This window comes from Cebidichthys violaceus, unplaced genomic scaffold (genome assembly GCF_023349555.1).
Source record: "Cebidichthys violaceus isolate CVI_PGR_0920_01 unplaced genomic scaffold, fCebVio1.0.p SCAF_36, whole genome shotgun sequence".
In the NCBI taxonomy this organism is placed as follows: domain Eukaryota; kingdom Metazoa; phylum Chordata; class Actinopteri; order Perciformes; family Stichaeidae; genus Cebidichthys; species Cebidichthys violaceus.
In genome coordinates this window covers 687,553-699,348 of record NW_027176550.1, presented here as the reverse complement: position 1 = coordinate 699,348, position 11,796 = coordinate 687,553, and the positions used below count along the sequence as shown (strand labels likewise).

Genomic DNA, 11,796 nt, shown 5'->3' with positions numbered 1-11,796 from the left:
CCTTTATATTTTGAATTTGATCATTTTTTTCAAATTTAGCAAAGTATTTCACCATTTACTTAAAGTTTTGCATTTATCCATAACTTACCTCACTAGTATCTGATTTTTTGTGTCTTGTCCTCTGTCTCTACTACTGTTATAATAATTACTATTATTAATCATAATAATAGTAATTATATTAATGATTTATCTGTTATTTTATTATGAACAACATGTGTTCAGGTGTATCAGCTGACTGAAGATGTGGATATATTCTTAATCACAAATCCTTATTCATTTGTTTTTCAAATTAGTCATATTACTCTACAATACCTCCAAAAGTACCTCCAGAAGTAAGGCAAGGGAATTTTATTTGTATAGCACATTTCAACAACAAGGCAATTCAAAGTGCTTCACATAAAACCATTAAAACACAAGGCAAAAGAAAAGGAGATTTAAAAAAAATTAAAACACTAAAAAGCTAAAAATAGAATAAAAGTTGCAGTGCAGTGTAAGAAATAGAATACAGTAGTAAAATGCAGAAATTCAGGAAATGTATTAATATCCTTGAATCTGGTTCAATCAAAGGCAGCAGCAAACAGAAAAGTCTTCAGTCTGGATTTAAAGGAGCTGAGGGTCTCAGCAGACCTGCAGCTTTCTGGGACTTTGTTACAGATATGTGGAGCAGAAGAACTGAACGCTGCTTCACCGTGTTTAGTTCTGACTAAGACAACATAACACACATTAGTTGCTTCCTGGTCTCACACGTTCTCTGTACAGCCGCTCCCTCAACAATAGGAAACACCGTTGTGAGGGGAAGACGGGACTAACAGCGATATCAGGTGGACAAAACAAACAAGTGCATGAGGTGGAATGATTAACAGAAGCCGCGAAAATTATAACATTAAACAAAGCAAAATACATACCTGCAGAAGACAACATAACACACATGGGGTCACTAAGCTTGACCTCCGCAATGCATACCACCTGGTGCGGATCCGAGCAGGGGATAAGTGGAAGACGCCATTCAACACCCCCCTCGGTCACTTTGAGTACTTAGTTACTTTGGACTAACCAATGCCCCTGCAGTATTCCAGGCGTTGGTAAATGACGTACTCCGGGACTTTCCTAACCGTTTTGTGTTATTTTGGATAGTCCAGCGCCTACTGGAGAACAAACTGTTCGTGAAGGCTGAAAAATGTGAGTTCCATGTGACCTCAGTTCAGTTCCTGGGGTTCATCATCGAGAGGGGTCAAGTTAGGACGGATCCGGAAAAGATCAAGGCTGTGACTGAATGGCCGACCCCCTCCTCTCGGAAACAGCTCCAACAATTCCTGGGGTTTGCCAACTTCTACCGCCGATTCATCCGGAACAACAGCAAGGTAGCAGCCCCCCTCACCAAACTCACTTCCTCCAAGACCATGTTTGTATGGTCTCCAGAAGCCGGCCAGGCGTTCCAACTCCTCAAGGAGCGGTTCTCCTCCGCTCCCATCCTGACTCAGCTCGACGACACCCGACAGTTCTGTGTTGAAGTAGATGCCTCTGACACAGGCGTGAGGGCCATCCTGTCACAACTCGGACTCTGACTCTAAACTCCGTCCCTGCGCTAACTATTTCCGCCAGTGGAACCCGGCAGAAAGAAATTATGACGTTGGAAACCCAGAATTACTGGCAATCAAACTGGCTCTCAAGGAATGGAGACACTGGCTAGAGGAGGCCGTTCATCCATTCGTGGTCTGGACAGACCTTAAGAACCAAGAGTACATTCGGACCGGCCTCTTTGTTCCCCTGTCCGTACTCTCCCAGGTGCTCCAGTGGGCGCACACCTCCCGGTTCTCCTGTCACCCTGGCGTCAGACGTACCACTACTCCGGAGGACCTTTTGGTGGAAATCGCTGGGAGCGGACACCAGAGCATTTGTCCTCGCCTGCTCAACCTGTGCCCACAATAAGACGTTACACCGACCTCCCGCCGGCTTGCTGCAACCCCTTCTGGTGCCACATCGTCCCCGGTCCCATATCGCTCTGGACTTCGTCACAAGTATATGGAATATGCCCACAGCTCCCATACCTCATCGGCTACTGGTCACACTCCATTCAAGGTCTCCCTGGGATACCAGCCGCCTCTGTTCCCCGCCCAGGAAGCGGAGATAGCCGTTCCCTCAGTTCAGCTCCACCTATGTTGCTGTAGGAGGGTGTGGAAGGAGACCCAGTCCGCTCTTCTCCGAACATCAGAACAAAATAAACGCTTGGCGGATCGCCGCTGCATCCAAAGGGTGTGCCTCTGTCAAGAATATCCCTTTAAGGACCGAATCCCGGAAGATGTCCCCCCGGTTCATCGGCCCATTTGAGATCCAGGCCATTGTCAAAGACTTCCGCAGTCCATCTGAAACTCCCCTGAGGATCGACCCGACATTCCATATGTCACAGATCAAACCAGTGTCCACCAGTGCCCTGATTTATCTGTTATTTTATTATGAACATGTGTTCAGGTGTATCAGCTAACTGAAAATGTGGATATATTCTTAATCACAAATCCTTATTTATTTATTTATTCTTCAAATTAGTCATGTTACTGTACAATACCTTTAAGTACCGCCTAGTTATGGCAGAAGTACCACCTGTACACGTACACCTGCGGTACACGTACACCTGGTTGGGAATCAAGTGAGAAGGTGATTAAACAACTTATTTTTAATCTCTTTCTGCTTGCTTTTACTTTTTCTTTTAATTTTCTCTTCAATGCAATTTCCTTCTAATTTTGTTTTTATGACATTTTAAACTCATTGGTTCTGTTTTATAAACGTCTTATGTTGAACATGTCTCCAGTACTTTGAACTACTTCCTGTCTGAATGGTGCTCTATAAATAAACTTCTCTTCAAAAGTGTTATATAAAAGTAAAAAGTACAACTCTTTCCTGTGGAATGAAGAACAAGTGAAGTAGAACTAGGTGACATGAAATGGAAACTCCACATAAGCGGTTCTTGTGTAGATCAGAGAGGTGACATGACTGATGTGGAACAGGTGAGCTGGTGGGTGGGTCTTTGGACAGGTGTGTGTGTGTGTGTGTGTGTGTGTGTGTGTGTGTGTGTGTGTGTGTGTGTGTGTGTGTGTGTGTGTGTGTGTGTGTGCTGGAGGTAGAGAGGAGGAGGAAGAAGGTTATTTATGCCTCTGCAGACCTGATGATAAAGACTTTTCAGTCATGGCTCTCTACAAACTGATCTCTGTGGCCACTCTGCTGACTCTGCTGACACCAGGTAAGACCCTCCTCACCGCACACACCTGAACCAACCACGTTAGAGACCCGCTAACCGAGAAGTCAGTAAGACTATTTTAATTAATGAACAGGGATAAAAGTATCACATGTGCAAATCCTGTGTTTAACATTCTACTTTTTACAAAATAAAAGTGAAGTGAAGTGATAACAGATCATTCTGGTTTGTTCGGAGCTCGTTTCCTGTCAGTGTTTGTCAGCTTTAAAACTAAAACCAAAGCAGCAGCTTCACTCACATGTTTTTAAGGGATTTATTCAGGACTTAATAATAAAAAATGGAAAGAAATCATTCTGTTTTCTTAAAGCTTCACCCAATTTTCTTTAAAGGTCTGCTTTAAAATAAAAGTGGTTTACTACTGAATATCTACATCAAGTGTAATTTTGTTGTTGCAATTTCTTTCCTCATTTATTACAGTTTTTTTAAGATGTAATGTGATTATGATGGATGATGTGGAGTTTGTGATCACATGATTTTATGAGAAGTGATCCTGATGAATGTACTGTTTACTGTACTCATTACATGGATTTAAACTAGCTTTAAGTTGCTCCACAGCTGAGATTGTTAAGTGTGCAGAAAGCCTCTTGTACTTGTACTTTGACAACTAAAGACACTAGAATTAGTGTAAATGTGAGGTTATATTAAGGACTCTGTGGTTCAGAGACCATATCATTAAAAACACATTAAACGGTCATTTGATCCTTCAAGGATCCCAAACGTTCTTCATCTTTTCAGTAGTTTGTCACTTTGTAGTTTGAAGAGTTTTTGTAACTTAAGGGATATTTGTGGTTTAAACTTCAGCAGTTTTCGGGCGTTTCTATTCAGAGGTATATGTGATCAGACTACAGTCAAAGGGGATGTTTGTCGCTGTAAAAACAGACTTCTGTCATCACTGTAGGAGGGTTTCAGGTAAACACGGAGCCACACCTCCTTTAGTCCATGATTTACTGAAGAAAAGAAGAATATCTGGCTGAACAGTCGGTCATCCATCACAGGAATGCTTTATGCTGTTGATATGAAAACTCATAGTATCTGACACTAGCAGTAGTAACAGTAGTACACTAATACAACTGTAGTAATAAAAGTAGCAGCAGTAACAGTAGTACACTAATACAACTGTAGTAATAACACTAGCAGCAGTAACAGTAGTACACTAATACAACTGTAGTAATAACACTAGCAGCAGTAACAGTAGTACACTAATTCAGTACTCGTAGTACAAAGTCAGGGTATTTTGTGTTGTCGTGTCTGAGTGTGAAACATTTAAACTGTCAGAGATCATTATCCGTCCGTCTCTCACAGAGAGGAATGTCCCAACTGTCTCACATTCTTCTCTGTGTCTCCGTCATCTCTCGTCTCATCACGACGTTTACACACAAAGTGACTCGCTTTTAAGAGAAGTATGTCGCCGTGTTTCCCGTCTGAGCTCAAAGAAAAGAAGAAGTGGACTTGAAGCGTGTTAACGAGCACATAGACAGATCCCTCCCAACAACGAGACGTGTGTCATCAGTCGCATGACCTGCAGCATGTCTGACTTCTTTATGCATTTGTTTAAAGTCAACATTTGAACACAGGCTGTGTTGACACAGGTGATGTCACATCAATTGATGTTTACCTATTTCCACTGAGGCGTTCATTTGACAACCGCTATGTTTTAATTATTGTTTATTATCTAACATGAAATGTAAGAAGAAGACTGTATGGGGTTACCGGTACTTTCTTCTCTGCTGGTTTGTCCCCAATTAACTTTAATTTGAGTTACAACAATAAAACATAATACCAGGTAAAAGGAGAAAAAAACACACATGACATATACAGTATATATATACTGTATATGTCATGAGTGTTTATATACCCTTAAGACATATATACCCCTAACTGCTCCCCGGGCGCCTGTCATGGGCAGCCCTCTGCTCCCTATATACAGGGATGGGTCAAATGCAGAGAAAAATGTCTATAACTATAAATATAGATGAAAAAATAAATAGATAGATATTGAATTAAATAAATGAATAATCAAATAAAAGATTTGAAAAGTAGAAAATGTCCTCTGTAGCTCTGGATGAAATGTTCTAAAAGAGTTGCATTATGGGAAATGCAGTATCCACTGTGATTTTGGGGTTTGACCCATTCTAGAGACTAAAGTCAGGATATCTCCACCTCGGCTATTTCAATCTTGAACGGTCTTTTTTTTTAATAATTCAATACAATAAATATAATAATATTTATACATTTAAGTAATATAGAAGTAATAGTAAATGGGTGACAGCAGTTTTTGAAGAATAATTATTTAAAAAGAAATGCCTCCAGCCTCCCAGTTGTGAATACTTGCTGTATTCTTTTCCTTCTATGATCATAAACTGCATAAGTTTGTATTTTTGAGTAGAAGAAGGACAAAACAAGACATTCTGAAGACGTCGCTTTGGGCTCATATAAGCTGTGATGGAATGTTTCACTATTTCAACAAACAAGTCAAACAGGATTTATTTAGAAGATAATGGGCCGAAAATAACCCTGATAATAGGAATGAACTGCTTCTTTCACTATTATCTTTGAAGTAAAGACAAAACCTTTTTACATGTTTGATCCAATTTAACATAACACTGAGTTCTGACAAATGTTCCTACAGTTTGATGACAGTGAAAACTAACTTCATCAGCGTAGTAAGCAGTAAATTACATTTAAAGCTGTTCATGAGCTTCAGGATTTCTGAGGGAAAAGATAAAAAAATAACAGCAAGCTCTTTTTTCTGTATTTGAAAATGATCATAACACTACTGTACAAATATCACCTGTCAATATATCATGAATATAAAAACAGAACTGTTGTTACAAACGTTTTTCTTTGTTTTCTATTTTTCAGAGTCTCACTCACAACTCAGTGGTAAGTCACAGTTTTATGTTTTTCTCTACTTCCTTTCCACCTGTCAACATGCTGATGGGACTTCTGTTGTTTTGTTCATAGTTTCATAATAATAATAATAATAATAATCTATTTTAGATGAATTATGAAATGAGAGTAGAAACTGTTGGATTAGACCTGAGATCATCAGTCCCGTCAGGAGGCACGAAGGTGTTGCTCACTGTGTCCGTCTGTCTTCAGTGTGCGGTCAGCCTCCGCTCAACACCAGGATCGTTGGGGGCCAGGCGGCCCCTGAGGGAAGCTGGCCCTGGCAGGTCAGTCTGCATGGATCTGGGCGCCACTTCTGTGGAGGATCGCTCATCAACAGCGAATGGGTGCTGACTGCTGCTCACTGCTTCCAACCGTGAGCACCGAGACCGGAGCACATTCTGGTGTTTTTAATTTCCCCTGAAGGGCTCTGCTTTAATGCTCTGTTCTGTGTCTCTTCAGCCCCAGCACCAGCAACCTGGTTGTGTATCTGGGTCGCCAGAACCAGCAGAGCAGCAACCCCAATGAGGTGCAACGGACGGTGACACGGATCATCAATCACCCCGGCTACAGCTCAAGGACTAATGACAACGACATCAGCCTCCTGAAGCTCTCCTCACCGGTGACTTTCACCAACTACATTTCGCCCGTCTGCCTGGCGGCTCCAGGAAGCAGCTTCCACAACGGCATCGACTCCTGGGTCACCGGCTGGGGCAACATTGGATCTGGAGGTGGGTCAGAGAGGTTCTCAGAGGTAGCGTGACATTAACAACAAAAGATCATCTTTTCTTTTGTCTGGAGGAAAGTTAAAGTTCACACAAGTGTTAAATCAGATCAGAATCAGCTTTATTGGCCATGTATGCGTACGGATACATGGCCAATCATTGGTTCCAAGGCTGGAACCGATGATCCTCTCTGCAGACCTGACAATCCGTTGTAGTCTGTTTCTGTCCTGTTTGGTGGCCGATCCAAACCACACAGTGATGGAAGAACAGAGAACAGACTGGATGATGGATGAGTAAAACAGCAGCTCCTGAGGCAGGTTTTACTTCCTGAACTGGCACAGGAAGTATAACCTCTACTGGGCCTTTTTCCTGATGGTGTTGATGTTTGGGGCCCACTTCAGGTCCTGGGAGATTGTGGATCCCAGAAACTTGAAGGTCTCCACAGCGGACACAGTGTTGTTGAGTATGGTGAGGGGGGGGGCAATGGTGGGGGCCTCCTCCTGAAGTCCACTGTCATCTCCACAGTTTTCAGCTTGGTCAGCTCCAGGTTGTTCTGACCTCACCAGAGGACCAGCTGTTCCAGCTGTTTTAAGGTCTTATCTTCACAAAACATTTAAGAAGCCATTATTTTATATATATTTTAAATTGTTTAAATCCATCTGTGCGTTCCAACAGCAATTCTACCCGACTGTTTAGTCTGCCAAAAACTGCCAGACTCTAAATGGAGCATAATGTACTAAATGAACATCATGCTGTATTGAAAAAGACTTGAAACTAGAGATTGAGACCATAAACTCATGTTTACAATGTTTACTGAGGGAATAAATCAAGACAGAAGTAGAGTCATTTTAGACTAGACTTCTATACAACCAGAGGAGTCGCCCCCTGATGGACACTAGAGAGAATGCAGCTTTAACACATGAAGCATTGACTTCACTTTAAAGAACTGGAGGTTGTCTCCTGAGGATAAATAAATAAAAGATTGCTCCGTAGTGCTGCTAGTGGTCAGAGAGTCTACAGGGTAGCTTTAAAAGTCATGTGCTGTTTATTGAACTGTATCTGTGTGTCTTTAGTGGCCCTTCCGTTCCCACAAACCCTGATGGAGGTGGAGGTGCCAATTGTGGGGAACAGACAGTGTAACTGTGACTATGGAGTGGGCTCAATCACAGACAACATGATCTGCGCCGGACTTCGTGCTGGAGGGAAGGACTCCTGTCAGGTGATCATCTTCACTCGGGTGTTTGGGTCACATTTGACCTCCTGCAAAGGTTCCTTCTCCTGAATGTTTCTCTGCTTAAAGGGGGACTCAGGCGGTCCGCTGGTGAGCAAGCAGGCTGGAGTCTGGATCCAGGAGGGAGTCGTGAGTTTTGGAAAAGGTTGCGCCTTGCCTAAATTCCCAGGAGTCTACTCCAGAGTGTCCCAGTACCAGTCCTGGATCAACGGCGAGATCACCAGCAATCGGCCGGGCTACGTCACCTTCACGTCCAGCGGGACCGACAGTGACCTCAGCGTCACCTGTGCTGGTCTGCCACCACCACCTCCAACCACCGTCCCTCCAACCACCATCCCTACAATCACCGTCCCTACAACCACTGTCCCTACAACCACCGTCCCTACAACCACCGTCCCTACAACCACTGTCCCTACAACCACCGTCCCTACAACCACCACGGCCAGACGTGAGTCCAGACCCTAAACACTGGTTCAATTTTTTACTTTGAAAGGAGATGTTTTCATACAAGATTAGCTTCAAGTGTAGTTCAAGTCAAAGTATTGATTGATCATTAACATATTTTACTAGTATGTACCTCTGAGATGCAGCAGAACATGGAAATACTCGTACAAGTACCACAAATGTGTACTTGAAGGGACAGTTGACCCGCAATCACCTAAAGTGTTTTTGATCAGTCGAGATGGTTCCAGTGTAGAGATGTCTGTCTTCTCTCTCACTCAGTAAATGTGATTGTTCTTCCAGCGGTCGTCTGTGGCCGAGCCCCGATGAACTCACGTATTTTGGGGGGGAGCTCCGTGGCGACGGCGGGCGTGTGGCCGTGGATGGCGAGCCTGCAGAAGAATGGAAGTCACATGTGTGGGGGGACTCTAGTGGGAGTGGACTCCGTGTTGAGCAGCTCCAACTGCTTCTCCAGGTGAGACTCCAGGACACATGGAGGGAAGTCCTGGAAGGTGTGGTTCTGTTTAACGTAAACAGAAAATGACCAGGTTGTTTTTAAACCAATCAGAATTGATTTTTAATCCCCCCCACAGCTCCCCAACGCCGTCTGAATGGACCGTTGTGCTGGGTCGGTTGAAGCAGAACGGATCCAACCCCTTTGAGGTGATGCTGAACGTGACAAATATCACCATGAGCAACCTGACTGGGTCCAATGTCGCGGTGCTGAAACTGGCATCCCGACCCAGCCTGTCGAACTACATCCAGCCCGTCTGCATGGACGACGGTCGTACCTTCGCCGTGGGCTCCACGTGCTGGGCTGCAGGCTGGAGCTCCGGGCGAGGAGGCGGTGAGTCCAGAACCACGCTCCGCATTGCCTCTCCAGATTAAATCAGTTAGTCCGGGTTCCTGCCCGTCTGGGTTTTGATTTCAGATGTTTCTTCTCTAACCGTTTCCTTGTTTTTTTTTTCAATCTTCAGAGGAACAACTTCTGCAGGAGTTCCAGACCTCGGTGGAGAATTGTGGGAACGCGTCGTCGTCCAGTGACAGCATTTGTACCGGACTGTTCACACTGGAGCAGGTGAGAAATCAGAGCAGGAGGTTCTGAAGATAATTCTGTCTTTATTTGATAGTGATTGTCAGGAAGGGGAGAGAGTGAGAGAAAGACGTGCATCAGAGGTCTTAGGTCGGATTAGAACCTCTGCCTCTACGGCAAGGACTCACTTTGTCTTCCAGTACCCAAACTAGCACACTATTTAGTCGTTGTGATGTCACACATTGATTTGTGGACTGATGTTATAAAGCAACCAGTGAACAGGAAGTGACCACATCTGAACTGAGGAGGAGTGACATAGAGACGCCGTCTACGTCTCTGGTAGAGACCTGTCAATCACTGTGTAGCCCCACCCCTAAAGCATCCCCTGCTTCATGGTCTGTTTGACTCTAAATGGAGCATAATGTACTAAATGAACATCATGCTGTATTGAAGACGACTTCAAACTAGAGATTGAGACCATAAACTCATGTTTACAATGTTTACTGAGGGAATAAATCAAGAGAGAAGTAGAGTCATTTTAGACTAGACTTCTATACAACCAGAGGAGTCGCCCCCTGGTGGACAGTAGTGAGAATGCAGCTTTAAGACAGTTCCGTACGTTCTATGTTTGGAGAGCAGTGTTTGCTGCATGTCTCTTTCCCAACGTTTCCCATCTCTCCTCTATCAAATAAAGACATTAAAAATGCCCCAAAAAAAACTTTTATGCTTTCACTTTCTTTTCGAGCTAAAGTTGTGTGTGTGTGTGTGTGTGTGTGTGTGTGTGTGTGTGTGTGTGTGTGTGTGTGTGTGTGTGTGTGTTCAGGGTGACTCTGGAGGTCCGATGATGTGTAAACTGGACGGGTCCTGGTTCCAGGCAGCAGTGTTATCATCTGAAAATGCCACCAGTCAAACACGAGCAGCATCAGTGAAGGTCTTTGCCAAACTGAGCCGCTTCCAGAGCTTTCTGTCTCAGACGGTGGGCTTCTTATCTTCCACCACCAACACCAACACCACAGCTCCCACCAATGTGACCTCCCCCACCAGCGGGGGAGCTCCTGCTCGCTCCCACTTCCTCTTCCTCGTCCTCCACCTCCTCGTCTTCTCTGTGTGTCTCCACCTCTTCGTGTAGAAACCTCCACCTCTTTGTGTAGAAACCTCCACCTTTTCACTTCTGTAAAGAGTTGTTTACATGATGTGACGAGCACAAATGAATGCAAACAAGCGGGAATTTGAGAGACAATTTAGCTGAAAGCTGCATGAATAATCTTGATCCTTGTGACCGGTGGTTCAACCACACATCCAGGGCAAAACAGACAAAACCGGGTCAATAACATCTTTAAGAGAGAAACATTCTGGTCCACTAACTTAATAATGAGAACGCTCATTCAGGATTCAGCTCCGTCGTTAAAAGAGATCATCTTTAACATCTTCATTTTCTTCTCTTTAAACAGTAAATGTCACCACAGAAAACCAGTTCATTATACTGGAAATACATCAGTGGGCTCAACCACCATCAGATGACCTCATTCAGTGATTAGATAGTCACATAACATAATAATCTCACATTATTAACTCAAATCAGCCCTGGATATTAACAATGGAAACGAGAGATTTTAACTAAATTAAGATTTTTTTTTATCACTCTAAATGTTTTATTTTAAATGTACCAGAGCAACAGGAAGGATGAGACAATTATACAAGATAATTGGATTGTGTTTCTGCATCAGACTGAGGAATTCACATTTTTTGGTTTGGTGCATAACAACAGTAAACATAGAATAAAGAATACAAATAAAGCCAAATACTGCAGAAGTCCAGAAACATATTGTAAATAGAAATATACCATAAATAATATGTGCAATATATGCTTTTTAAATGAAAGAGCTGTAGAGTTTTGTGCAGGAATGAGATAAATATTAATGGATGGAGATATTGGTCCTGAAGATAATGTAGCGTGTTTTGGTGGAAAGGAAACATTAAAACATGAGCTTTACTTTGAAGGACAGTAACTCTGTACTGTACACTGTATACATGAAGACAGGAATCAGCTGAAAGCTCCACTTCCTGTTTGTTCTACCAAGACATTCTGGACTGAAATGAAGAATTCCTTAAAGCTGCACTGATCAGATGTTTATTAATATAATATATGTTTCTGAAGCTACAGCAACCATAGGGGCTGCTTTTATTATTATTATTTTGAAATCAATACAATGAAGAAATGTGTGAA

The 11,796-nt window shown here is 43.1% G+C and overlaps 1 protein-coding gene across 1 annotated transcript; it reads left to right on the top strand.

Moving 5' to 3' along the window:
• The first annotated feature begins 3,177 nt into the window (after nucleotides 1-3,177).
• Nucleotides 3,178-11,796, top strand: LOC137884098 (transmembrane protease serine 9-like). The gene is made up of 10 exons (XM_068725790.1): nucleotides 3,178-3,235; nucleotides 6,113-6,133; nucleotides 6,353-6,515; nucleotides 6,602-6,870; nucleotides 7,938-8,083; nucleotides 8,165-8,543; nucleotides 8,840-9,011; nucleotides 9,130-9,383; nucleotides 9,514-9,614; nucleotides 10,393-11,796. The coding sequence occupies exons 1-10, from the start codon at nucleotides 3,181-3,183 to the stop codon at nucleotides 10,696-10,698; spliced, it is 1,866 nt and encodes a 621-aa protein (XP_068581891.1). The 5' UTR covers nucleotides 3,178-3,180; the 3' UTR covers nucleotides 10,699-11,796.